General features: G+C 44.8%; 1 protein-coding gene across 2 annotated transcripts in view; it reads right to left on the bottom strand.

The window, feature by feature from the left end:
• Nucleotides 1-7,369, bottom strand: part of CMIP (c-Maf inducing protein) — a 136,349-nt gene extending 128,980 nt beyond the window's left edge. For both annotated transcript variants that reach the window (XM_068411203.1, XM_068411204.1), the window contains exon 1: nucleotides 6,662-7,369. In XM_068411203.1, the coding sequence (XP_068267304.1) occupies nucleotides 6,662-6,958 (297 nt within the window). In that variant the 5' untranslated portion in view covers nucleotides 6,959-7,369. The remainder of the gene's footprint in view (nucleotides 1-6,661) is intronic.
• Nucleotides 7,370-25,981: the final 18,612 nt, after the last annotated feature.

Here is a 25,981-nt window from a genome sequence, read left to right as displayed (position 1 = left end):
CTGTGTGGGGAGATGAGTAAAACCCTATTAGTCCAGCCACACTTACTAACATAGAAAGAAATGAGAAAAGCCATTTTATTGTATCACATTAAAATTCACCTGCTATTTAGGAACTTCAAAAGTATGAACAAATTATATGCAATAAATTAAACAGTTCCCAAAAAATCACTCCTCTCTATGTACAAAACCTACCACCTTTTTCCTCCAAAACCATCCCTCAGCATACATAGTTCTGTCAATTATTTTGGTGGGACCAAGGCTTCAGCCTCTGTTCCCCCACTCTTGCTAACAATTCAAACACAAGCTTGCAAACTGGAACATCAGCGTAGATGGGACTCTCAACCTGGCTGTTCAGCTCTGAAAAACTAAACGTCCTTTTTGTGTTTCACAGAATCATAGAATCATAAAATAGTTTAGGACAGAAGGGACCTTTAAAGAACATCTAGTCCAACCCCTCAATCTTTCACTAGATCAGGTTGCTCAAAGTCCCACCCAACCTGACCTTGAACACTGCCAATGATGGGGCATCCACAACTTCCCTGGGCAGTACATCCTTTCCTAGAAGGACCACACACCAACCTCAATGCTCTAGCACTCTTCCTGTCACTAGTTACAATGTTGCACTACAAAAAAAATAAAGATGATCTCACAGCTCCACGAAGGCCCAGCCCCGTGAGGGACGCTGAGCTCCTCCAGTCCCTGCTCTGATGCAGGATCAGGTCCCCATTGAGGACCAGAGGCAATTTACAAGTTTCCTCCGGGGGACTATTACCCCCACATAGTGGCTAGCACCACATCTTTACTCCCCAGCCAAAACAAAACATGAGGCAGAAGTATTTCTGAGTATCCTTTTTATTTATGCCCCATAACATGTAAAATTTACTGGCTGGGTGTTAACACTAATAGCCTTTAAGAGCTCTCACTCTATCAATGAATATAGCTTCTGTTTTCATATTTTATATAAGCTCTGTGACATATAAACACGTACCTTAACACTACTGACTTATAAATATGCTTTTTAACCACTGTAGGAACTATATATTCAAAGGTATGTTTGATAGGCATCAAACAACTTTAAAGAAAGATCATTTTAGGCTTTCTTATGCCAAGCTACAAACTAATATAGCAATAAAATAAGTTCGTCACAACAGAGTAATAATCCATTAAATCAGGGAGTCTTCAGAAAAATTCGTGTTTCGTTAACGCAGGTACATGCCTGCCTCCACTTCTGAAACAGAGTCTCAATTTCAACAGCATAGATAACATGGAGCAATTTGTTCTCAATTTGTAGAGAACACTAAATTATTATGGGTTGTATTCAAATTACAAGATTCAATGCTCTTTCTGATGTGCCCGAAGAAAATACCTGATAGATAGCAACAGGGTAACCCAGAAGAGGCAAAAACATGTACAGCCAAAACCCATAGGTGCCACTTCTTGTCAAATGAAAACAATCATGTGCAATAGTAGACAATGAGAAATATTATTTTTAAACAGTAATTTAGCATTCCACTGTTACAACAGATCAAAAAAAGATCTTAAATTGCTTTGTTATTTATGTGTTCATACTCACTTATACATCTCATGATGGCAGGCCCACCAAGCTAGTTTTAAGTCACATTTGTAGAGCCCCATCAATAGCACAGGACATAAGGACAGCACGTGGTTGACCAGACTGTTTACTTTACTTTTTATTATTATAGCTAATTCATAACCATTCTATTTGTAATCTGGATAATGCTACAATATTCCTTTTCCAGGAAAGCTTAAAAAAAATTCTTCTTATAAGATTGTTTGGAAAGTTCTGAGCTCTGCATAATACTTCCCACTTGAGCTAATTGTTTTTCAAGGGAAATTTAATTTTTAAAAGTGTGTTTTTCTAACTAATGGGAACCTGTGCTAAAGTAAACAATGAGTCCGGCTTGATAGGAATTTTTGCTCTATCTTTACCAAAAGAAGGAAGGAAAGACATGTAATAGCATGCTGAAACACAGGCAGTAGCAGAATTGTTGAATTTCAAAAAACAATGAGAAGACAATTTTCTGCTCCACTTCTCCTATTTGAAACAGATCATCCTGCTCTGCCTCATTTAATATTAATTGGGTATGTTCTTGTCTCTAGAAGAAAATATAACTGCAGCTCCCTAATTCACTTACGTTCTTGTTTCAAATGTATTTCTGATTAGCTAGCTTGTCAATAAACTATTGTCCTCATACATCACTTCTGTACAGAAAAAAGTTTAAAAGGCACTCGAATTTTTTCAGGATTGTCACCAGCTTTGAATATGACATTACACTCAATTTACCTGCCAAGGCAAAACTGAGCAATGTGAAATGGGCATGAAAAGCCAAAGTTTCCACCTCCTTGAGGGATGTTAATGAGTAACTTCATGGTTTCAATTATGTCTTATCTTCCCAGATGGGAATTAGAGAGGTCATCCCTAGCCAGCAAAAATGAATCGCTTATTTATTCTTTCCTTGTCTGCTGCACATACATATGTATCACAAGTCTTTCCTGCAAGCCAGTACTTTAAAACTCCTTGTCCTAAACATCTACTCCCCACTGGTGCAAGAAAAACAATGAAAGAGAAAAGCAAGGCAGAGACACAAAAGGGAAAGGCAGAAGGATATTAAAGGCACAGAAGTTCAGTTACAACAGTGTCTTCATTTAGCCCGCATCCAGGGCTAAACAATAAACAGTTTTTCTCTCACCCAATGTCCCTTCCCTGACCAAGGAAGGGAACTGGGAAAAGGAGGGAGACTTGTGGGTTTGAAGTTAAACAGATTTAATAAAATAAAGAAACTAATATCAATAACAACACAAAATACACAAAATTATACTTATCTGCAGAGCATTGGAAAGTTGCTCCAGGAATAGCAATCGTTGGAAATAATGAGGAAGAGGGAGGAGAGGAGATCAAAAAGAGCTCCCCAGCAAGCCCTCCCTTTTATAGTGAGCTTGATGTCAATGCTATAGAAGACACCTGGGGCCAGCCTGGACCAGCTGCCCTGGATTTAACTGCTGAGGGCCTTGATCACCATGGCTGGCCACAAACTGAAACCAAATCCCAATGTAACCAGGACAGACAGCTCCCTATAAACTACTGAAAATCAGATTTTAACATTTCTGTTGAAGATAGCCATAGGTCTATTCTTCACACACACACACAAAAAAATATTACTCAAGGAATATTAAATCGGATTTTATTTCTGTCTTTGTTTTTACTATCACTACCCTTCCAGCTGTGCAAGGACAGATCTCGCTGGAAAAAAAAAATTAGTTAGGGCACTACATTTGAGTTTGGTAGGTGTTTATAAAATAAACATTATTCCTCCCATGGGGGAGAAAGTCAAATTCATCTCCAGGCAAGCTGCTGTCTGGCAAACAAAGTTTGTAAGTATCAAAATTTCCTACCGGGATTTCAGCATTTACATTAAAAAAAAAAAAAAAAAAAAGTTACAGATCTGTATTTGCTTCCACCAAAAAAACTTTAACCAGAACGAAAGCCTGGACAAGAAGTGAGTGAAACTGTAATGATGAAACTGTACTATGTTTAACCCATTCTTTGAGAAATATGAAGCAAACAATGGAAACAACACATAAATCAGGTGAAAGCCCAACACCTACAGTTATGGGTCTCTCCACTCCAGAAGCTAATACCTTTCCATTTGTTAACTGAGCGCATATACCAATTCAGAATACAATTATTATTATTATTATTCTTTGATGAACATGGACTTATTTTAATTGAAGCAGTCGCTTGTGATAATGTCAGAAAAAGCACTTTGTAGAGAACATTATGTTTTTCCTCCTTAAATTTTTCTAAACTAAGATGGCCTAACTCTTGTTCCATTGCATTCCTGCATAGTGCTTTCCTTACGCAAACCTATCTTGTCAGCACAAAACATGCAACTGCCTAATTAAACAATGGAAGTAGTTACCACTCACAAAAAACCTGTCGGTAGGGTCTCATTATTCAGACTTATATGGGGGCACATACATTGTCTACCTGTGGAAAAAACTGCTGATGAATAACCCATACACAAACTAAGGCTAACTCCTATATTGCAGCCCAGGCATCGACAAGTACGAGCTTGTGGGGAGAAGACTTTAATTCAAATATATGTCTCAAGTGATAATAAAAAGGGTCGAAAGTGCCTAGAATCAACACATAACTTATCCACTGTTACTCAGGGACATGATTTGCCAGATGTGGATTTAGGTGTCATTACAACTTTTGCTTTCAAATGCAAAACACAGTGATGTTATTTTCCTGTTCAATTTTATTCATGTTACGTAGAATGCAGTAAAACTTGTCATGCCAGAGGATTTGCAAAGGGATGATGTGAAGATTAATTAGTGGCTGCTCATAAAGCACCCTGCCTGTGGAAAACCCTATGTGTAAAAATGACCTTGTTATCAAAGCTGTTGAGTGCTGCCAATGCTCACTTCCAATGGACGGTATGGATATTTTTCTACAGCCCTTGAAAACCAAATTAGTTGCATTTAAATATCTACCTACAGTTTCAGGAGGTTTTGTGCCTGTACCCTACTTCTGTAGGCAGTGGGGGGTGTATTTTGCTTAAATCACATCTTTTCAGCTCAAAAATAAAAAGAGTAAAATCTAGGTATCAAAGAACCAATATCTGAAAGATACCTGCTAAACGTACCCATACGTTCAGGCAACAAGTGAATGTGGATCTTATCCTAGTGCCCTAATTACTGCCTGGAAACCAAAGACACTACCTGAGATAATAAAGCAGAGATATTTCTGCGAACAACGGTATTTACTTGCTGAGTTAGCGCTGGAAAAAAATGATAAGGCGTAAGACCAAGCACGAAGAACAACTGCTTAACAAAATGGAGCCTGCAATGGTACGTACAATGTTTTAGTATCTTCTTGCTATTTATATACATAAAATAATTAGGAATAAGAACAGCTCAGCATTAATTAAAGCACAACCCCATAGGGTTTTAGAAATTTTTTCAGAGACTGTTTCTTTGGTGACAGGTTTGCCAGTGAGCAGAGTTTGACGTCTCCTGTACAAATACAACTTCGTGCCTAGTATTGCCACATTGCAGAGATTAACGTCTGAAGCGTGATCATGCCTGTCTCTACTAGTATCCTTCTCCTCTGCTCAGAAATAATCGGCTATGGATGCTGCCAGGAAAATGCCTCATCTCCACTGATATTCAACTTCCCCTCTACGCTGATGGTATCTTAATAAAATGAAGAACTGCAAAAACTCCTTGTGCTTGTGGCTTTTGGGGGTTTTCTCCGGCAATGCGCGACCAAATCTTCCTTCTCCCTTTCCACAGTAGTTCTATCAAAGAGAAGAATATTCCCTTGGAAACATCCTCGACAGCCCGGTGGAAATGGTAAGCAGAGATGTCATTGTGGCACAAAAAAGAGCTCCGTGAGAACAGGCAGCTGGCCTACCTGAAGGTTAAAGCAGCTCCCACTGAAAACCTGCTTTGAATACCCCACAGCAGAGCATGATGCAGAAGAGACATTTACACATGCTATGTGTCTGTGTACCAAAGTGTGAAAAAATCCAACCTTCGAGCACAGCACAGACTGGATGAAACCCATTTAAATACACCATTAACAGAAATCTACACAAAAGCCAATCCACTCTCTCATAGCACAAGTGTCCTATAGGAAGACCAGAATGAAGCCATTGAGGAAAATGAGACATTTACCTAGAGATCAAGAAAAGGACACGATCAAAGTACTGAATGATTAAAAATCAGTGTAAAGCATGTTTTGTGAGCTGTGTTAATCGCTGTTAGACAAAATTTAGGTGTAGTCACATCACATACTATACAAATGTCCAAATAATACTGGCCACGAAATTTTAAGTTGTATGTGCAAATATAAATCATATTTTTAAAGATTGTATCCGTCTATTGTACACCTTTTGTACTGTTGATATCACGGCCTTGAATTTTTTCCCTTGCATCATTTTCCATTAGGAAGAAAACCCTGAAGGAATCTCCATATTTTACCATCACATTGCCTGTGTCTGGGCAGGGTTTGTGACCGTCAAATCAGAGCCCCAAAACCGGGCCTAAAACAAAGCAGAGCAAAGAGCCTTCGCTCTCAAATTAAAAGCATCCTCCACCTCCCTCACCTTCAACTTGGCCAACGTGCCAGCAGATATCTGCCGACTTTGGTTTCGGATAGAAATGGCTCAGTGTGGCGATTTCATGTCGGTTTCGCGTTGAGAAGGGAGGAATCAAAAAAAAAAAAACACCAAACAAAAAATGGCTAAAAAAAGGCAAAAAAAAAAAGCAATAATAGGAATAATAATGATAGAGGAAAACTAGACTTGCTCGAAAAAACCCACCGAAACTGCAAAATTCAATATCCCCAGGATTACAAAGGAGGAAAAAAAAACCCCACAGGCATTCCGGGATTCACTCAGGCCGAGCCCCCCACACACACCCCCGACCCCCGCGGGGGGGTCCCCGCACAGCCCGGCAGCACGGCGACCGCGGCAGAACGGTGCAGGCACGTCCCCCCCCAGGCCGCCCCGGCCCCGCAGCCGCGGCGGGTCCGGCCCCGCAGATGCCCCGCGGGGCGGGGAAGCCTCCGGGGCCGCGGCCGCGCTGTGGCCGCCCCCCGCGGCGGTGGCGGCGGGCCCGGCCGGGCTCTTACCGTGGCCGAGGCGACGCTGTTGTCGGCCAGGGTCAAGTGGTGCGGCTCCCACCGCCGCAGGAACTTGGAGGTGAGGATCTTGCTGAGAAACGTCCGGGGGTGCCGGATGACACACACCTGGATGTCCCCCTCCTGCAGCAGCTTGTACCTCATGCCGTTGCAGTGGAGCAGGGCTCTCCGGCACGGCGCGGCACCCATTTTATTCCCCTCGGGAGCGGACATCTCGCCCAGCAGCGGCTTGCTCTCCTCGGTCTGCCTGCGGTCGCTGCCCCCGCCGGAGCCGCCGGTGCGATCCATGGCAGCCCCGCGGGTCGGAGGTTGGCGCTCGGCGGCGGCCGCCCGGGGAGACCGGTCTCTACGGGCGGTAGAGACGGGTATACCAAATAAAATAAAAAATAATAATTAAAAAAAAAAATCCAACCCCACGCGGCGGATTGGGACAAAAAAAAAACACTGAAGGAAAAAAAGACAAAAAAACCTGTCGGGGAAGATGGGGGAAGGGACTGAACCGCACCGGCGGGGGGGAGCAGGGGAAGGGGGGAAAGGGAAGCGATAAAAATCCGTATTCAAACTTCAAAATCCGCCCCCGGCGGGTTCCCCTCGCGGCTCTCAGAGCGCCGCGTCCATGCTCCCGGGCGGGCGCCGAGCCGAGCGGAGGGTCGGCTCCCGGCGGGGGCGGCAGACAAAAGCCGGCGGCGGCGGTGGGGGCTCCTGACGGCGGCTGCGGGAGCGTCCGGCCGCGGTTCCTTCCTTCCCCCCGGGGCGTGTGCGCGAGAGCGTGCGGCGGCGGCGGGCGCGCGTGTGCATGTATGTGGGTGCGGGTGCGCGTCCGTGGGTGCGGGTGTGTAAGGGGGGGGGGGGGGTGTGTGTCCGTGTCCACACGCGCCGCCGCCGCGGGAGGAGGCGGCGAGAGGAGCGATCGCTGCCGACAGCCTCTCGCCGGAGCGGCTCCGGGAGCAGCCGATTGGTTCCGACGGGGTCATGTGCCGCCTTTCCCCTGACGTCAATGGCCGCGGAGCCGCTGAGGGCAGCGGCGGCGGTAGCGCGAGGTGCGCGGGAAGCGGCGGGCGCGCCCCCCTCCCCTTTTCGCCTCATCTCCTCAGAGGGGTCGCGTCGCCCCCCGTCCCTCTTCAGCCCCGCTGAGGGCCGAGGCTGACGGGGGACGGGGGGCTGCGCCGCCCGGGAAGGGCTGGAGGTGTGCGGCCGTACCTGCGCACCCCGCGGGGGCAGCCTGGTCAGGCCCCTCCGCGCCGCGTTCCCTCCGCCATGAGGGGAACCCCCAGCGCCGTGGGGGAAAACGTGAGGAAAAGGAGGGGGGTTGAGTGCGAGAAATCTCCCTGTTTTACAGCCCCCGCAGCTTTTCAGCCGCCCGGGGCAGGGCGGAGGGTGGGTGGCCGCCTCTCTGGAGATGACGGAGAAAGGAAGCGATGACAGTGTATTATTACAGGTTGAGTTCTGAGTGTCTTCACTTCGGTGTTAAACTCTTGTGCAATCGCTGCAGAAAACGGAGAGGGAAGCCCCAAGCCTGGTTGCTGTTGCTTCACCAATGGCTCCCACTCGTGTTCCTTTTGCTCTGGCTCTATGGGGGGACTGGGAAGCGCTGTGCTCCCCTGAAGCACCAGCCTGGAATGGCATGGATCGGTGTGCGAGCCCAGGAAGAACGGCACCTTGCTAGTACAGTGCTGAGCAGGGTGCTGAGTATCCTCTCATCATCCACAAAGCAGAACAATGGTTTAGGAAAAAAAAACAACTCCTAATGAAGAAATGAGCTCCCTTCTAAGACCTCTAAACCGCTTAACAGCTCAGTAATGCTGTGTGCAATATGGATGCCATGTCAAGAGAAAAGGAACCATTTATACTTGCTTTTTTTCTCAGCAATTTAAAAGGTAGTGGTAGAACTCTGATCTCATTTCCAATTTCCTCATTTGAACAACCAGGTTCGGACCAACAAAAAAATTACATGTCGTATAATGTGTGCACATGCAATTCATCGCAGTGGGTATTGCCAAAGTCCAGAATTTAGAAGGAATTTACAGGGCTGTTTTACTTGACGCTTAGCAAAACGTTCGGAGAAACCTTCATGCTTAAAAGTTTAAGCTCGTCTCCAGTTGAGTGAGGTTGGGAAAGGGATGATCTCCTTTGTGAGGAGCCGGTCATTTCACAGCGTGTACCTGCGGCTGGGTTTCTGGCCGCATCTCCTAGTGCAATAGCTCCCAAATGAGAGGTCACGATGCCAAGTGAGGTGCCAGCAGTTACGAGCACAGTCCTGAGCCCGCCCAAGAGAAGGCTCTTTCATCTAATATGTTCGCATCACAAGTTGCACAGATTATCTGTTGGAGAGGCATAAAGCCTTTTGTAGTGGCTGCTGTCAAAGACAATACATGACTGGCTGGACCACAACTACTGCGAGCATGTCCATCACGTGTGTCATTATAGAGCTGTTGTGTTGAAATAGGCTTGCATTTGACAGAATTGCTGTTTAAACACTTTCAGGAGGGAAGGTTTTTGTAACCTAACAATTACTAGCAAATTCGAGGGATACTTTTGTTGCACGTTAGCATCAAAATTATTTATAAAAAGCTAGGAAATCTCCAAATACTCCTAAGCACCAGCTTATAGAACAATGCACAGAATTACGCAATTTGGCTAAGGTTAGAAGGCAGACATTCATTTAATGACATGAATAACAAAACCAACAGGAAGACAAAAATCTCTTTTACAGAGGTTCAAATTGTCAGTATCTCCTAGCCCTGGTAATTACTTACCTCCTGAACTTAAACAAACTGACTGGTCATGATGCACTAAACATTACAGGCGGTTCCCAGAGAGCTTTGTATGCCATAGACTGCTAGGGGTGAATGACGCATGCACTTACACTGAAATAAAACCAGGTCTACTCATACCTGTAAATATGTGTGGAGCTGCAATTAAAAAAAAAAAATAAAGACTTGCAAACCAAATTTTAAAAGGACAGCTTTGTTTAGATGTAAGCTTTTTACTGCAGGAACTGTCTGTTTCTAGGAGTTCCTGGGGTGCCTTTGTACAAGGCAGGCCTGTTCTTGGGTGACCCGAGGTACTATTCCGGTACAAGCAATAACAGTGCCAGTAGTAGGACTATTCGCATACACTCACCCGCACCAACACTTCGCTCAGCGAGAACTGCAACCAGCGTGACTATTTTAGTGGAAGTTTGTGCAAACTAGCCACCTGCTCAAACCACTGCTTTAAATCTACCGTAATTGTCACCTCTGAGAGCTGCTCACCAATGGGAGGACGATATGTAAAGAGTCTGGTGTTCTTAAGTGAATTTCCTGGCAAATTAGAGCAGACATTTTCCACTTGTGTTCCACAGAAGGTAGCAAAAAAAAAAGCAAGGCTGGTCTAGAGCAGTCAACCCAGGAGTTACCTGAAAGGATCCAAGCCTCCACTGGAAATCCACCATTTGAAAGTGTTGAAATCCATTGCGATGTTGCAAAAGCACAGCGCATCAGGCAGCGCCGCTGCTAGCAACCTCCTGTCAAGGACAGAGGTCCAAATCCTCAGAGGTGCTCTGCCTTTTCAGCTTACACTGAATCCACGCTCTCAGGCTGCAGGTGTTCTCTCTGAAGTAAACTCAGCACAGCACGATAAGATCAAGGTATGAAATCTCACATTGCCTGCCAGAATGGGGCAACTGAAAACCCTGTCTAGACATGTGAAATTGAAACACACTGCTTGCTGCACAGCTTGCTGAAACGCACGTTAGCCACCCAACCTGCAGTAAATGGCTGGTGTATGACCCAAAGCTGAAGACATTAAAACTAACACCCCTTCTCATGTCCCTTATACATTATACCGAGCAGAAGTTGGATTAATTGCATTCCCAGCTTTGTGTTTTTCCAGAATGCCTCTTCTGGCTCCGTGCAGACCAATAGATATCTCAGGTATACGTGCTTGGCAGGATTTCAGGGTGGCATTTGGGGATTGCTGTACATTTTGGTTTTCTCCCCAGAAACTAATTTTTATGAGCAAATGCAATCACAAGTGTATCGGGAAAGTGGGACATAATCATTCATTCATATAATAAACACCGAGCAAAAAGTTCATAATAAATAACACATCAGTGAAATGTATTTCTAGCTACTCATGGGGTGCTTATGGGCATGCTATCAGTTTTGAATAATTCAAGAATTTGTGAGGTTTTCTATGAAATACTTAATTTCTGTGCTAGAACAGAAATGCAGGCTTTGAAAATGAAAATTGAGTAGTTTGTTTATTATCGTTGATATTACTACCAAGTAGAAGCTCTTTTAAGTCAGGGCCAGTAGGTACAGGTCAAATTTGAAGGGGGAAAGAGAGAGTCAGAGAGAGACTTGTCCTACTCTGCAGAAATATCGGTGCAATTGGACCAAAACGAGAGTAGGGCTGGCAGGGAAGCAGGCAGAGCTGAAGATGTTTACTCCAGAAGAGAGGTCAGTGGCAGGAGGACAATTCCGATCCACCTGCCAGTCCTGTGCCCTTACTCTTTTTTATGATTCGCTGCTATTTCATAGCATCACTTACGGAAAGACACCATCACCTCGAAAACTGGGATATCCCCATCATGCAGTTTAAAACAGATAGACTTCTGGGTCAGTGACACAGGAATAGATTTAGACTTTTTTCCCCCTCCTCAAAACTAATTCATTTGTGATCTGTATTATTCAGAATATTCATCTGCTCAGTTATATGCTCATAAAACCAGTAAGGCCCATAAACACAATAATTTGCAAATTCCAGCTGGAACGCCAATCAAGAAAAAACACTTTTCATGCATTTCCAGCTTGTGGTCTTTTGCCTGTCTACACTCAAGTCCATCAGGTGTTCTGCAGAGGTCATTCCTGGGTGCCAAAACAGAAGCACTGTCCTGACATACTTTCTTAAGCTGGGCAACACCCACTTATAACCATGTGTTAAAACAAAAACAATGCGATATTCTGAAGGCAAAGAAGACAATTTGTGAGTAGCACTCAGAGCCAATAACACAGGTTGCATAGCAGCGGGGGGGCTTGGAAAACCCGTGAGAAAACACTTGAGATGCCAAAACCAATGCAGGGAGAAAAAATATTGCCTAAAGGCACCTTGCCTGAGAGGAAATCCATGCAGTGGCCTTATGTGACAAGCTACACGAGGGGAGTAACAGAGCAGCTGTGGCAAGGGCCAGATATACATATTGAGACACCTCAATGGGATGCACTTACCAGGGGAGAGAGCACTGACCCCAAAGGGGCTTTACTGGATTTGTAGTACACTTTCAAAGGGAAAACAAGAAAAAAGAATAAAATAAGCCCTTACTCCACTTTCAAATTATTCCTAATTTATTTTACAGAATCTGTTACACTATTAACATGTTTCGGCAAACTCTTTCCCCAGTCAATCAAAGCGGGGAGAAAAGAAATCTCTTTTTATTGTCTCTCACTGAAATTTTCTGTTGGAGGCTGTAAGGGCCTACCACATTCATGCATTTTATAAAAAACCCCATTGCTCTTGTCTGCTCAACCTGTCCCTGAGAGTTGTCTGTACAGAGATGTGAGATACAGTTTTTTCCAAGCAGAGAAGCAAGCAAGCACCAGGAATTCCCAGCTTGTATTCAACATCCATTTAGACTCTTACACAGCAGCTGTCCCTCTCATCTTTGAATCCTCGATGCATATTAGAGATAATGGAGCTTTCTTCCCTTATTCACAGAGGTGCTGCATGGATTATGGAATTCATTAGTCAATGCTTGCAAATTGTCACTGTTGACTCAGAGCAAATTCCTGCTATCAGACTCACTAGTCAGCTCATTTTCATAACAATGCTGTATTGTTAAAAAAATACTTCAAAACAATTCTTTAGTGGAACTGGGGAATACAACACATTCAAGCAAACACATAAAACATAAAAGAGATGCTGTATCAGTAATGCTGGAAGTCCTGCATTTGAAGTCTCTTTAATTGGCATGGTGGTGTTAAGAGGATTCAGCAAGTCATAAAACTTTGGAAAACAGAATTGTTTCCCAAAAGGAGTGATGGAGATTTAAAACCTAACTAGATAAAGATTAAAGAAACCCACTCTGCAAGGAGCAGTTCTGTAGTTGCCCCTAAGGGAAGGAAGGCCTTGATTAGGGCACCATTGATCACAGACCCATAAAATGAAGATTGCATTTGCAAGCATCTCTTTCCCAAATTTCTCATCACCCACTTCTCCTGAGCCTACATCAGTTTTGAAGGTTGCCTCACAGATGGAGTAGTAAGAGGGAAGTCAGGCTCTGATGAGAACTTGTAATTCTCTGACATCTGTGACGTTCAGATTTCTACTGTTCTCGGGTTTACTCAGTCTCTGTGGTCTTGTTTTCCCAGCTGATGCACATTACACTACGGGGCTAACTGCATGCCACGCAGACTCTGGTGACAAATATATCTTGGATTCCTCACTGACATAATGCACGCTTTTGAGTTCATGATGCAGAAATCCTACTTTTTTTCTGCCTGTCATCATCAGATGTTCTGATATAGAGGGATGTAGGATGAAGCTGGTGGCATCAATTGCTAGCAGGAGCCTGCCATCTGCTGATCTGAACAGCACTCCAGGCTGGCTTTTACCTGATCTGATCTTGGTAGGATGGAGCACTATACAAAGGAGGTAAAATATACCTGAACAGAAGCAGCGTTAACAGCCTTGCTGTGGTGAAGGAATTTATTTAAGTGGAAAGAGGAAGTCTCAAGTCTATAATCTCAGGTCTAAGTCTGAATTGGGCAAACAGAAACAAAGAGGCAACTAAAATAAACAAACGAGTAGATAGGAAGGAAATAAGCAGAAGATACAAAGAAGAGGGGGAAGAGCGTGAAATTTCTTTTCTGCTTTGCTGCACCGGATCAGATAGCGCAGCTAAGGTATCGGCTGTCCTTCCCCTGCATTCACCCTTCTACGTGACAGCAGCCACAAGTGGTAAACTTCTTCCCTAGGAGCCTCTACCTTCTTCCAGGGCCACCCACACACGCAGGAATGGGAAAGACCCTGGAAAAAGAAGAGCTCCCAACAAAATTCATCAGGCTGCCGTCTCTTTTCCTTTAGTGCTTACTGCCCTCAAGACGTATGTAAAACACTGTCATTTGGCAGGACGTAGTGAAAAGTCACCATTTCCGTTAGACTGTCTGCATTATTGTTCCCACCCCCAGCTAATATTTCCTATTTCATCAATAGGTCACATCCTACCAGTCATTCCAAGTTGTGAGTGCTTGTCAGTCCGAAATGCTCTATTAGCTCTTAACACATACAAAATATCGCCGTAACACAAATAAGCATTAAAAGTCAAAGGGAAATGGGACATGATGCAGAGCTGTGAGCTTGTCACAGTAAGGTAAAGTTTCCTCAAAACAGAGGAAGAACAACTAAGAAAGAAAAAGGTAGTCCGCAGATTAGAGAAGTATGTCTTCACTCACTGAACCAACACACTGGGGAAGTGAAATCAGAAGCGGATGAAATGCTGAAAAACTGGGATTATTTTTTGAAAGATGGGGGCGGGGGGGGAGGAAAAAAAAAAGCAGAACGGGAAAGAGCATCAAGGATTAGCAGGATTAGTACCCACAGATACTCTGGTGAAGAGGTGTCATAGATGAAGAAAGAAAAGATAAACTAACATCCTTAATTATTGTTTTTATTGTTAAATTCCTGTGTTACAATCGTTTCAAAACAATGTTACACAAAAGGCAGCTGAAACCCTCCCACTTGTCCTCAGTCGTTTCCTAACATTACCTTAATATGAGCAGGGTTATAAAGCGAAGTAGAAACTCCCATCCGATGACAGGGCACATCATCCAGTGCTTTGGCTTTGTTGTGCTAAGCACTTCTAAGACAGTCCTTGACCTAAGAAGTCTAAGAAAACAAATACAAAGGACAGAGAGAAGCATCAATTTAACGTAGTTATCTTTCATGATTTATAGATTCCCAGATACAGCTGAAGAAATCAGCTGTTTGGGTATGCTTTGGTAATTATACACCTTGTAATTTTTACCTGTCCATCAGCCAAGCATAGCTGATTTCTTCAAAGTATGATATCCTTGGAGGCTTTACGATCCAGGGGGAAACAGAAAGTAGGAGAATGGCAGTGACTTGCTTAGGACGGTCCCCGGCTGACATGCAACAGAGCAAGATGATAACAAATCCAGTTCTCTGAAAAGAACAGATGGTCAGTGATGGTAGATTTCACCCACATGGACAGACTGTACCATAGACCTAGAAGAAATGTATCACACATCATAACCAGGAAAAAAAAAAACAGGAAAAAATCATGCATATAGCTTTGATAGTGCCCAAGGCTGTGGCTGACCACAGAAATCAGAGTTTCTCAGCTACCAGAGTATTGCAAAATGGAGGCATTTTCTTTGATATATAAATTTGGCTTTCAGTATATAAGGCTATTTTTCCATAATATGAAAAAGAGCTAAAAAGAGTACATCTTGATTGAGATTTCCTTGGGTGCTATGGAAAGCTTTAAGATACAAATGCAGAACAAGACATTGTAGGAAAGAACCACCACTCTAGCAGCAACTCTTGAAGCTTTTAGTAAGACCTTGCAAGTATTAGGGATGGTACAGCTGCTAGTGAAAAACAACTTGTGAATTGGTTAACTTCATCAGTGAATTGCACCAATGTAGCTATCAATTTACATTTGTTTACCACATCCACACAGGTGATGGGGGGAAAGGGAGGAGCTGCAGGAGTTAGTGGCTGTAATGTGGGCAGCGTGGAGTTGGGCTGGGTTATCATTATCAACAGCAGCAGAATAAAGGCATTCTGTGTGTACAGGGTCTTGTTTGTGAGTACAGACAGCTGGGATTTGGCCTCGTTTGTCCTGCAGTCAAGAACAAAGATTATTACAGTTGTAGACACTATCTGAATTTTAGCAGTGAAACAAGAAATAATGAAAATGTTGTGTGAAGTTAGCAGGACTGGTGCACTGGGTAGAAAGGTGCAAGTAGGGATCATGGGGCTGGTTTAACATGGTTAGAGGCCTCATACCTTATAGCTGATAACTCAGTATGAGCATGTTGAAGATACAGGTGAATCCCATGGTTCACGGACATCTAAGGAGATTACAGTTAGCTTAGCAGTAGTTTTTAATGAGAAAAACCTGCATGTGGGCCAGGAAAGAAAGACATTCAGCCAGTTTACTTCATGCAGCTGTTTCAGTTAACTTATATCTGAGGGTAAAATGCCTCCTTCAATGGGTGTGGAGGTAACCAAGTACCAGCCACTAATGAACTACAGTATTTCCTAATGCCCCACACTCTGAGGACAATGGGCATTCAAGAACAAGTCCATTTAATACTTAGGAGCTGTGTAGCTGGGTTCTGGGAATAATTCTTCCCATGATTGTACGCAGGGAATTCAGTTTGCTTTCATATCTTTTAGAAAGAAAAAAGGAAGATGGGGCTGCCCAGAGCAATCAAAAGAGGGAGTTTAGGGATGCAAGTTCCAGAAATCATTCCTTGCCTGGGAACAGGGGATGACTTCGGGAAAGACTGCTATGCTGTTTTCACACTGATTTCCATTATGAAAGTGTATGGGTTCACACTCACTACGCAGCAGTTGCCATTTCCTAGGATAAGCCAATTAGGCCGAAAGAGTGAATAAAGAGATATTATCACCTTTAATGTCTGGTGCTGCTACTGCCACTGCTTTTCCAAAATACTCTCCTGTGGGCATTAAAGTGATGTTTTCATTTATCCACCAGTGAAAACGCAGCCTTAACCCATCTGCCTGTCCCTCTGTGTATATATCTGGGTAATTTAATAAATGCTTCTGGGTGTTGATTTACGTCATTGTATCTCTATATAGGCATGCCTCTGTGAGTGTGCTGTCGGTTGTCTGTGAGCGTTCATTGTTCGCGTTTTGTGTGTTTATGTCTGTGTGTCTGAATGTGGTTTTGTTTAAAATTTTTCCCTAGAAAAACCAGAGTCAGAAGTTTCATGAGGTTGTTAGTCAAAACCAAGGAAAGAAAGGAGGAGACAGTAAGGGATAATTTACAGAGAAAAAGGGGTAGATTTGGCTACAAGTTAATCATCTGCCTCAGTGTTCACCAGAGAAGATGGGGGAGTTCATTCCAGACATTAAAATGTCTCAGGGGAGGATCGTATAGGTCATGCTGGAAGAGAGATGGAAACAGTAAATTATCTAAAGGCTGAGAAAGCGATGGAGCCAGATGTCATTGGATCCCAAAGCAAGGATAAAAACAGGGAGAGAGAACCTTCCCAAGGTGTGCCCAGGATTCCCTCGGAAACTGTAAGCAGAGAAACTGTAGGCAGAGACAGGGAAAATTATTTCTAACCCCTATCAGTGAGGTAGATCTCTGGGATACTGGATTAATTTTGAACCCATAACCTGGTTCCAGCTGTAATTCTGGCTCACAGGGAAAGGTATTATTCTGAGTCAGAATGCAGAACAAAAGAACATTAAAATTGAAATAAGTGCGAAGTTTCCCAACATGCCACCATCCCTTGGAAAATAAGCCTTAATAATGGCCCAGGAACACTTTCAAAACACGAGTCTCTTCAAACCAACAGCAAAACGGTTCAGACGGATTTTCGAGCTCCGGTGCCCAGATCACTTTGCACACACAGCTTGTTTTCCTGCACTCGAACAATCGTGGGCCTGACTCACCACCCCTTCGCTGCGCTGTTCGGCCCGTTCAACTGCAGCGTAAACAACTGAACCCCATGGCACCTCACCAGGGTAAACACGGGGAAGCAGTGACCCTGTGTATAAGACAGTGACATTCTCCATTTCTAACAAGAGAAAGGTAATGCCTATTTTGGAAGCTGGTACACGTCCTAAGAGCACAGATAGAGTCACTGGACGTGTCTTGATATACCACAATCAGAAATTTTCGGCGTTGGTGGCCAGGTGCTCAAAGGACAGCAAATCTGCCCACGCCAAGCTTGTGTTGGCCTTTGTTAGCCAGACACTGTGAACACAAAAATGTTTGTACAGGGAAGTGCTGGGTATGTGTCCTATGTCCTCCATGACATTTTGGCTGCAATCCAGTATAGGTCCTGAAAAGTACCTGGGACATTTTCTTTATATCCTCTGTTTGCAGAGGGACTCCTACGCAGCACAACCCTTCCCCATAGTGCTACTGGACATGAATAACATCGGCTCTGGTTGTTGCATGCATTTCCTGAAAGAGGTAAAAGAAACTGAGGAAATCAGGTCTTATATCCCCATGTACGATCCTTTAAATGAAAACTACCTAATGAAAATATTTTCTGCCACAAAATACTCTCCTCTTCCTTCCAGAGAAAAGCATGATTCAGATTTTGAGACAGTTGGACACTTACAGACTACCTTCCCTATAGAAATTCCCACTAAATTCATAAGCCTTTGATGATCCTGTTCACGCTTGTTCTTTTCAGGAACTTTTCCCCACGTTCCCAGATATGTTTCCCCTAATTAACATCATCATTTCTTTCCACAGACACTATCAGCAGCCCCTGCATTTCTCTCCAGCCTGCTGCCTGTCCGTGGCACGGGTGGTGACCCCTCTGCAGGGACCACCAGCGGGGCCAGAAGCACGAGCAGCCCCAGCCATGGGGCCCATCTCCCCTAAAACCCACCCAGCTGCTGTTCCCCGGGCCTTCGCTGCGTGCATTGCGAGGCCATGTGTCAGCCAGGGCTATTGTTTTTAACAGGAAGCAAGTTTGGCCGCCTCTGTAATTTAGATTGTGGGCAATAAGCAGGGGTGTGGTGTGCAAAGCAAACAAGGCAGGATTAACAGCTCTTTTCACTTCTGGACGAGGAATCCGTATGGCGGCGGCCCACAAGATCCCATCCCATATTGGCTACGGCTTCTCCTCGTGACCACAGCCAGGAGTGAAAAACCAGAGTGTCCTCCAGGTTTTCAAGTGGAGAGTGAAGATAAAAGTCCAGGCCCCATGTTCTGACAGACCTTTACAAGCTAAACATCTTGAAATGAGATTATGAGAGAAAATTAAGAACAGCCTTCTCCTTTCAATAGGTCTTTAAAAACAATAACCAGGCTTTACTGTAAATTCATTTATTTACCCTCAGCGTGCCAATTCCCAAGCTGATATCTCCTCTGTGTACCAGGGATATATATAGATCTAAATGTGGCAAGAAGACAGAAAGGTTTTATTTATTTTGCGTAAAGATAGCAATATGTGGGGAATTCTTTTTTCCAGGAAGAACTCACATCAGAGAGCTTGTTAAAGAAATACTATGAGGTAAATAAAATCCAAATTATATTTAGCTCATAGAAGGTGACAAATACTAGTCAGGTTGACTGTTGCTTTTCTGGAAGTCAGTCAGAAACCACTGTCAAATAGAGCACAAAACCAGAGAAAATAGAAGAGAGAGCATGTATTCAAGATGGGTCTTGCATTTGCTAAAGTGAGCAACATTTCGCTGTTTATTGCCAGCGTTTTTTGAAACTAGTTGTGAATGCAAGGAAAGGGACCTAAAGTCAAATCCTGGCCTGCGTTCTGCTGAAATCACCTAAGCCGTCTGGTTCGGCTCTCCAGAGCAGTCCAAAAAACCCTTGCCCTACGCATAGGGCTGTTAGTGGCAAACACAAAACCTGTGCCCCTCGTCCTGCCGGATCACCTCCTCCGTGGCGCCGCACGCGTCCTTCTGTACCTTACCACGGCCGAGCGTGGCCGTCATTCCCCACCACAGCAGCTGTGGTCAAACAGAGGAAACTTGGAGTACGTTTCCTTGCAAAAACCTCCGCCCTAGACGTCACTGTGGCAGTGTGTATTAGCCAGGAGTAAACTCAAAGCAAGGATGAGGCAGCCATAAGCATTCAGATCCCTGGATCCAGACATTCATTTAATCTGCAAGACTTCACAGGCAGGGCTGAGCTTTGTGGGGATGCCCTAGATCCATCCAGTGATCAAACACACGTTAATTCGCTCATAAGGCAGAGGTGCCTCCTCTCACCAAGCCCTCCCTACCCTTTTCACAGCTCCCTTCTGGGTCATCCCTCCCCACAGGGCGAGTGGGTGCTGCAGGAGGATCATCATTCTTTCCTGGCACAGCAGCTAATCCACCCAGCCTGACTGCAGAGAGCGAGCTGCCTGGTTGGGAAGGAGAAACCGTGTGAGGGGAGATTTTTTAACCTATTCTTGCCTTGTTCTGTGTAAGGAAACCACGAAATCTCTCTCACTGAGGCAGCTGACAAAATTGCCTCCTTTGTTCAGCAGTAGAGCAGAAAGGCCATCTAACCAGAGCAACTGGAATGTAACTTCAAGAGTTATTAAAATTTGCAAGCACTTGCAGTCATTTATATGCACTCTATCAAATGAACATATAATTATCGAATGATTCCCCCACCTCTTCTTGGTTGTTGCGGTTATTAAGTGAAAGTAAAGGATTATACTGCTCACCTGAGATAGAAGAGCCTGCAGAAAGCAGCCTGAGTTACATTAGACTTTGCTATGATAACAGTTGCTGTCTGCAGTTGGTGTTCCTTCTTTAAGCACTTGAGCACTGTAAAGCGCTTGAGGGGACACTGCCTTTGCCTAGAGTTAGATTTTGGGTGAGATTTTGGAAGAAAGGTTTGCATACAAGTAGCGTGTGATCACCGCTGGAACGCTGGTTTCCTGCTAGACAAACACACAGATTTCGTGACGCGGTGTTCTTTTACAAAACAAAAGTAACCTGCAAAACACCCCAGCTTCGTATCTCAAAGTGGTGGGGCAATACAACCTACATAACAATAATAAGTCATTGGGAAACAGAAGGATCAAGCTCCAGGGATCTCCTCCTCAGCACAGACCTGCAAATACACTGGAATAATTTGCATTCCACAGCTTGCCTTGCAGAATCCACAGATAAAAATCAGGCTTGGCATGGCTAGGATAACTGAGCAATATTTAGCAGCATAACAATGAACCAGCTGGGAAAGCACATACTTACCCAAATTCAAGTCTGCAAGTCACTTTGGGCAAGGTGGTTACTTAGGGATTGCGGGCACAGGGAGCTTGGTACAAAGTAAACTAAGGTTTGAATGCACGGGGTGTAAATCCACGCCAGACAAAGGTGGTGTAAACAGTCCAGTTGTTCTCAGAGCACTGGATGAGAATTGCCTGTGGCTTTTCTGGCTGTGTGAGAGCGGAGGTCCCCAATAGCTGGGGAGCTGGCACAGCTGCTTCCCACTTCTGCCCACGGCCTGACACCTTGGCTTAAGCAGCAACCGTAGATGTTGCCTGTTTCCTCACCCCTTGCAGAAGTTACTGCCTCCGTAACAGGAACTGGAGAAGCAAACCTTCCTCAGCTCTTCAAGCCCTCCAGCCTTTCTGTGCTGGAACGATTACATGAAGCTACGTGAAAGCTACACCAAATTTGTGATGAAAAAGCAAGACAAAAGGAGCCTGCACAGAACTCTCAGTGTAAGCCACCAGGTTGTGAACTGGCACAAATGAAGCATGGATTCAGGTCCGATTAGTTAGGGCTCAGGATACAAATCGCAACCAACGACTCTTTATTCCCAAAAGTCATGGGTTTGGGTGACTCTGCAGTCTCCTTCTCCAGCATAGCAACCCAAACAGTGATGATCTCAGGGGAAGCAAAGAGCAAGGCAGTCCCAGGGGGTGCTTACTGAATGGCGATTTGTAGGTACAGCTTTGCTGAGCCCTTTTAAGGGAGAAAAAAAAATACAAGAAAGGAAGACGACTAGAATACGGCCCAGGAGGAGCGACAGAAAGGGAGCAGACCCCAGCCAGATGCACACAAAGCTAAAGGCTCTGACCAGACTTCCCTGTCCCTGCACCCACCAGACACGACCCGTCGTGCTAATACTGAAAGAGCATCGGAGGAAGTGGGATTTGGCACCGTGTGCGAGCGGCGGGGAGCCGGAGGTGCTCGGTCCATAGTACATGACCAAGACCACATGTGTTTGCAACGCCGTGGTGTCCCCAGGAACCTCTGTCCCTGGCTGTGTCAGCTCTGGTGCGCAGGCTGGGGCTTGGCCAGCACCACCTGCCAGCACCAGAGAGAAAGGATGCGTGGGGCTACCCTGGCCTGCCCACCCAGGCAGCTCTCCATCCCCTGCTTTGGGAGCGAGGCCAGCTCTGCCTGCGACAGCAGCCACATACGGAGTTTTTCCCACTGAGCGGCTGCTGTGGGTTTCCCTGTGGCCTGCGTGAGGGTGGCTCCTTTCTGGACAGAGCCACGATGATGCTGATGTGGCAGAACAACCCTGCTGCCACGTGGGAGGGCTGGATGCTGCAGCAGGTAAGCTTGAGCCCAGGAAGTTTCATGAGCCACCAGCACTCCTAAATTCTCTACCCCTTGGGGATACTCCAGGTTTGGTGTGTGCCTCCGGTGACCCCTGGTAGGACATGGCACTTTGAGCCCCAGGACATCCATCAACAAAAATGGCATTCAGACATGACTTGTCTCACATGGTGAGAGTAAGTTTACATACAATTTGCATAATACTTTGGGTGAGAAGTCTCAGAGGGGGTTAAAGTGTCACTTGTCACCAACTAGCCTTGTGAAAGCAAATTGAAATGTGTGAATCTACTGAAGACGCTTGTTTAAATTTCTAAGGGAAGGGACTCAGCCTTCCTCCAGCCATCAGAAGCGCAGGGGCATTCACACAAGGTTCATCTCCCTGGAGAATACTGCACAACATTTCTGCTGAGCAGTAGAAGAGGATTAAGATGACTGGGAAAGCAAAGAGAGCAAGCAGGGAGGGCTAAAGGTGCTGGAACAGTTTCATCTTGTTCATACTTCCTCCTTCCAGCAGCATCACTGTGCACTGGAGCATTAAAGGCGAGAGCTCTTTGCATCTTGCTGGGCCCTATGGCAAAAGGAGATATCCGTCTGCCCCTACAGCTATGGGAGAGTTTCAGAGCAGGAGTAGTGCAAAAAACTACGCTTATCTCACAGAAGAAGTCAGCTGACAGCAGGCTTTTCTGTGTGTCAGAAGCTCTAAGCAAAGTCCTTCCAATTGTGATGGTATCAGCCACCTGTATGGGCAGTCTTTCCTCCCTTCCCCTAGTCTACACCCTGCCGTGGTGGCTCTGCTCCCCAAATAATGTCTGCTTAAGCAGCCCCTGTTAAGGAGGGGTGAGAGCCTCTTGGTCATCATGGATTAGTGCTGCAGACAAGTCAGTTCTGGTTTCTCCTGTCTAAAAAGAAGGAACAAGACAGAAGCGTCTCCTCCAAGGTATGAGCTGACTTTGAAGTCAAGAGATCAGAGGATGATCTTGAATGACTTCCTGGCACCTTCAAAGATTTGCCTCTCTCTAGCCTGCCACTCACACAGATGGTGCAAAGAAGGGCAAGGATTAGAACTGAGGCCACCAGGGACCAACCGATTCTCTGTCCTCGTTACTGGACCATTTGTCTTCATCTCTGCTGAGTTTCTCGTAACAGGTCACCAGCATTATAGCTCCTAACTGCCAGCTGCAGTTCACTCGCTGATAACCAGCAGGTCGGTTACTTGCAGTTGGCCAAAGCAAGAACAACAATTAACTGAGGGAAGCAGATAAAATTTTAGATGCTTTTCTGGCTCAAACAATATAATGTCCAAAGAGAACTACTACCTTTGTGACATTTTTTTGGCATGAGAAAATTTAAACTACCATAATCTCAAGTTTCTAGGAGCTTTTTGTCCATAGGAAAAAATAAATGGCTAAGGTTTGAGGCCCCCAGTATAAATAGAAACAGATCATATTTAAGAGGTTAGGATTTAATATTTTTGGGTAATATTTGTGAATTTGGTGACATTAATGATTTAGTAGGACTGCAGTGCAGAAACTAAATCTACTTTGTGCTTTGGACAAATCACTTAATCTTTCTGAATCATGGCACCCAGCGCTAACGAGAAGAGTCTCTTACGCTAAACTTATCACACATGCAAGCTTTGTTTTGCCAGTCAGGACCGTGCCAGGGAAGTGCAAATACCCAAAGATTATAGGCAATGGTAACGGGTGTAGCAATAAGGATGATCTTGATAATTATGTACCTTCAAGAGAGAGGAGAAACTTGTTTTGACTTGCAAATGGAATAAACCTGTCATAGCTGTGATAGGAGTCGCCCAGGCTGGCAAGACCTAGCTTTTTTTCAGGTCCCTTTAATAAACTGGTACAGTGGGGGAGTGGTGGGAGGATCTGTGAGAAGCTCTGCTGAGAACGCAGTCCCTTGGTCCTCCAGATTTTCAGATTTCCTGATCTCTTCTGCTTTCGACCATGTGTCATTCTAGGTCCAAGCAACACTTCCCTGTCCAGCAGTCTGCTACGTTCACAGGGGCCTCGCAAAGTCAGACCAAAGATTTTGCAAATACAAAACCTAAGCATAGCTCTAAATATTTGTTGGATTGGGGCCTTACTTTGCAATCTTAACGCTGCTTATAACTTGGGGTCAACCCCATGAGCAACGCTGACATCGCATGTTGGAAACAGGGTGTTGCTTCAGCCCAAGAAATTTTATGGAAGATTCTTTCCTTCCTTCCAGATTTCTCTAAAAACAGCACAGGGGTATAGACGCCCGTGGCTGTGATGATGGCTGTTTCCTCTCTTCAACTACATTATTCTAGTGTTCTTAGACTCAGATAACTGTCTTTCCAAATGGTTAAATGCAATCATAAAGAGAGGAGATTTCTCTATTTATTTAACCACAAATCTGAAGTACATCCACAGAACTGAACGTCCCAGAGAAATCCTGTAGGAAGATGTTATCTCACCACACTGCCAATGACAGTGAAAGAGTGGAAACAGAGACAACATCTAGTTCAAATTCACTTCTACAGATATGAAAAAATTTGGAATAATATTACACCTCCTTTTCAAAGTCAAGGACAAAGTAGGCGACAGCTATGCTACCCCTGAATTATTCTCAGCTTCTATATAGGCAAGAAAAAAATTCATCTTTAGGACCTTTATGACAATGCATTTGTACAATGAAGAGCAAATCCAAGGAGCATCTGTCACCTCAGAGCAGGGTCTAAAGGTGGTGCCATTTTAATTACATCAGCTCCAAGGAACAGGTTGGGTTAAGGAAAAAAAGGAGCCCAGAAAGCTGGAGTGGGCACTTAATAGCAGGTAGCAGGAAATCATTAGGTTTTGGTTTATGTCAATCTCCAGACTAATACCTGGAGGATATAAAATGCCATTCAGCATGGAGGAAAAGGTTGGGAAACGCTGTAAACGTTGAACTGAGTAGTGATGCCCTTGGTTCTGACACTGACACCACATCTCCGAATGGAGACAAACGGAACATGCCTGCGTTTAAAGCCACTTCTCCAACTTAGGAAAATATTACGATGGGATAAGGTCATTCCTGTACCAAGCAGCGAGTCCAGCACATTTCTCTGAGCAGGGACTGTTTAACCTCAGCCTCTGCCCCACACCTGAAGGGTTTGCTTCAGAATGTTCTTCCTCAGCCCTTTCCTTGTCTCATTTATTAACACGTGGGTTACACAATCACTCAGCTGCAAACCAGTTTTGTTTTTATCTTCGCTTGCACAACCTTCCTGTTCTCTTTAAACAAGTACAAGGTAGTGGGGGGTTTTCTTTTCCACCTTTCATTGAAATATTAAGACGGAAAATTCCAGGGAGCAGTTATAAAAACGAGAAGGCTAGGTTAGTGTACATCAAAGGGAAGCAGGATTTGCTAATTCCTTCGTTTTATGTGTGTGTGATTCACAAACTGCTTTACAAAAATGGAAAAATGATCGAGGAATCGCTCAGGTCCTGACAAAAAATAAACTAACAGTAACAACCTAACTTCCATGAAAATGGGCTGGTCTGTAAAGCATCTGCCAAGACCAGACAATGTGGTGCTTGCAGCTTTCCTTTGTTTGCTCTTCAAAGCAGGTAGAGCCAGGAACATTCCTGTGCCTCATGGCAAGCTCTTAAGATGTGGTACGTGACTTTCAGATGAGGGAATTTCACATTTCTCCCTGAATATTTCACACTATGACAGCAAGGAGAACAGCACAGACACAGATGAAATGAGGAGATGAATTGAAAGGCCAAGAACGGATTCTTCAGCAATCCTCTGTAGTATGGGGAACTGAGAGGGCAATTAAAACCAACATGAAAGAAGATTTAATTGCAAATCACACAGACTTGCTGAAGCTCAGATAGCGAGAAGAAAAGAATGACCCCACCTGATGTCCAAGCCCTTCACAGAGGAGAGCACTGCCCACAGCTCCCGGATGGGAACAGACAGGCCCTTCCCAAGGAGAGACTCAGATCTCGGACCGAGCAGTCCCTGGGGAGCATCTCCCTCTCCCCAGCACCCGGGGTGACCGGTAAGGAGGGACTGATGGCAGGCCGCAGGGTCACGCCT

Source organism: Nyctibius grandis, chromosome 12 (assembly GCF_013368605.1).
Source record: "Nyctibius grandis isolate bNycGra1 chromosome 12, bNycGra1.pri, whole genome shotgun sequence".
NCBI classification, from domain to species: Eukaryota; Metazoa; Chordata; class Aves; order Nyctibiiformes; family Nyctibiidae; genus Nyctibius; species Nyctibius grandis.
Note: the sequence above shows the minus strand (reverse complement) of the source record. Positions and strands in the feature narration are given on the sequence as shown.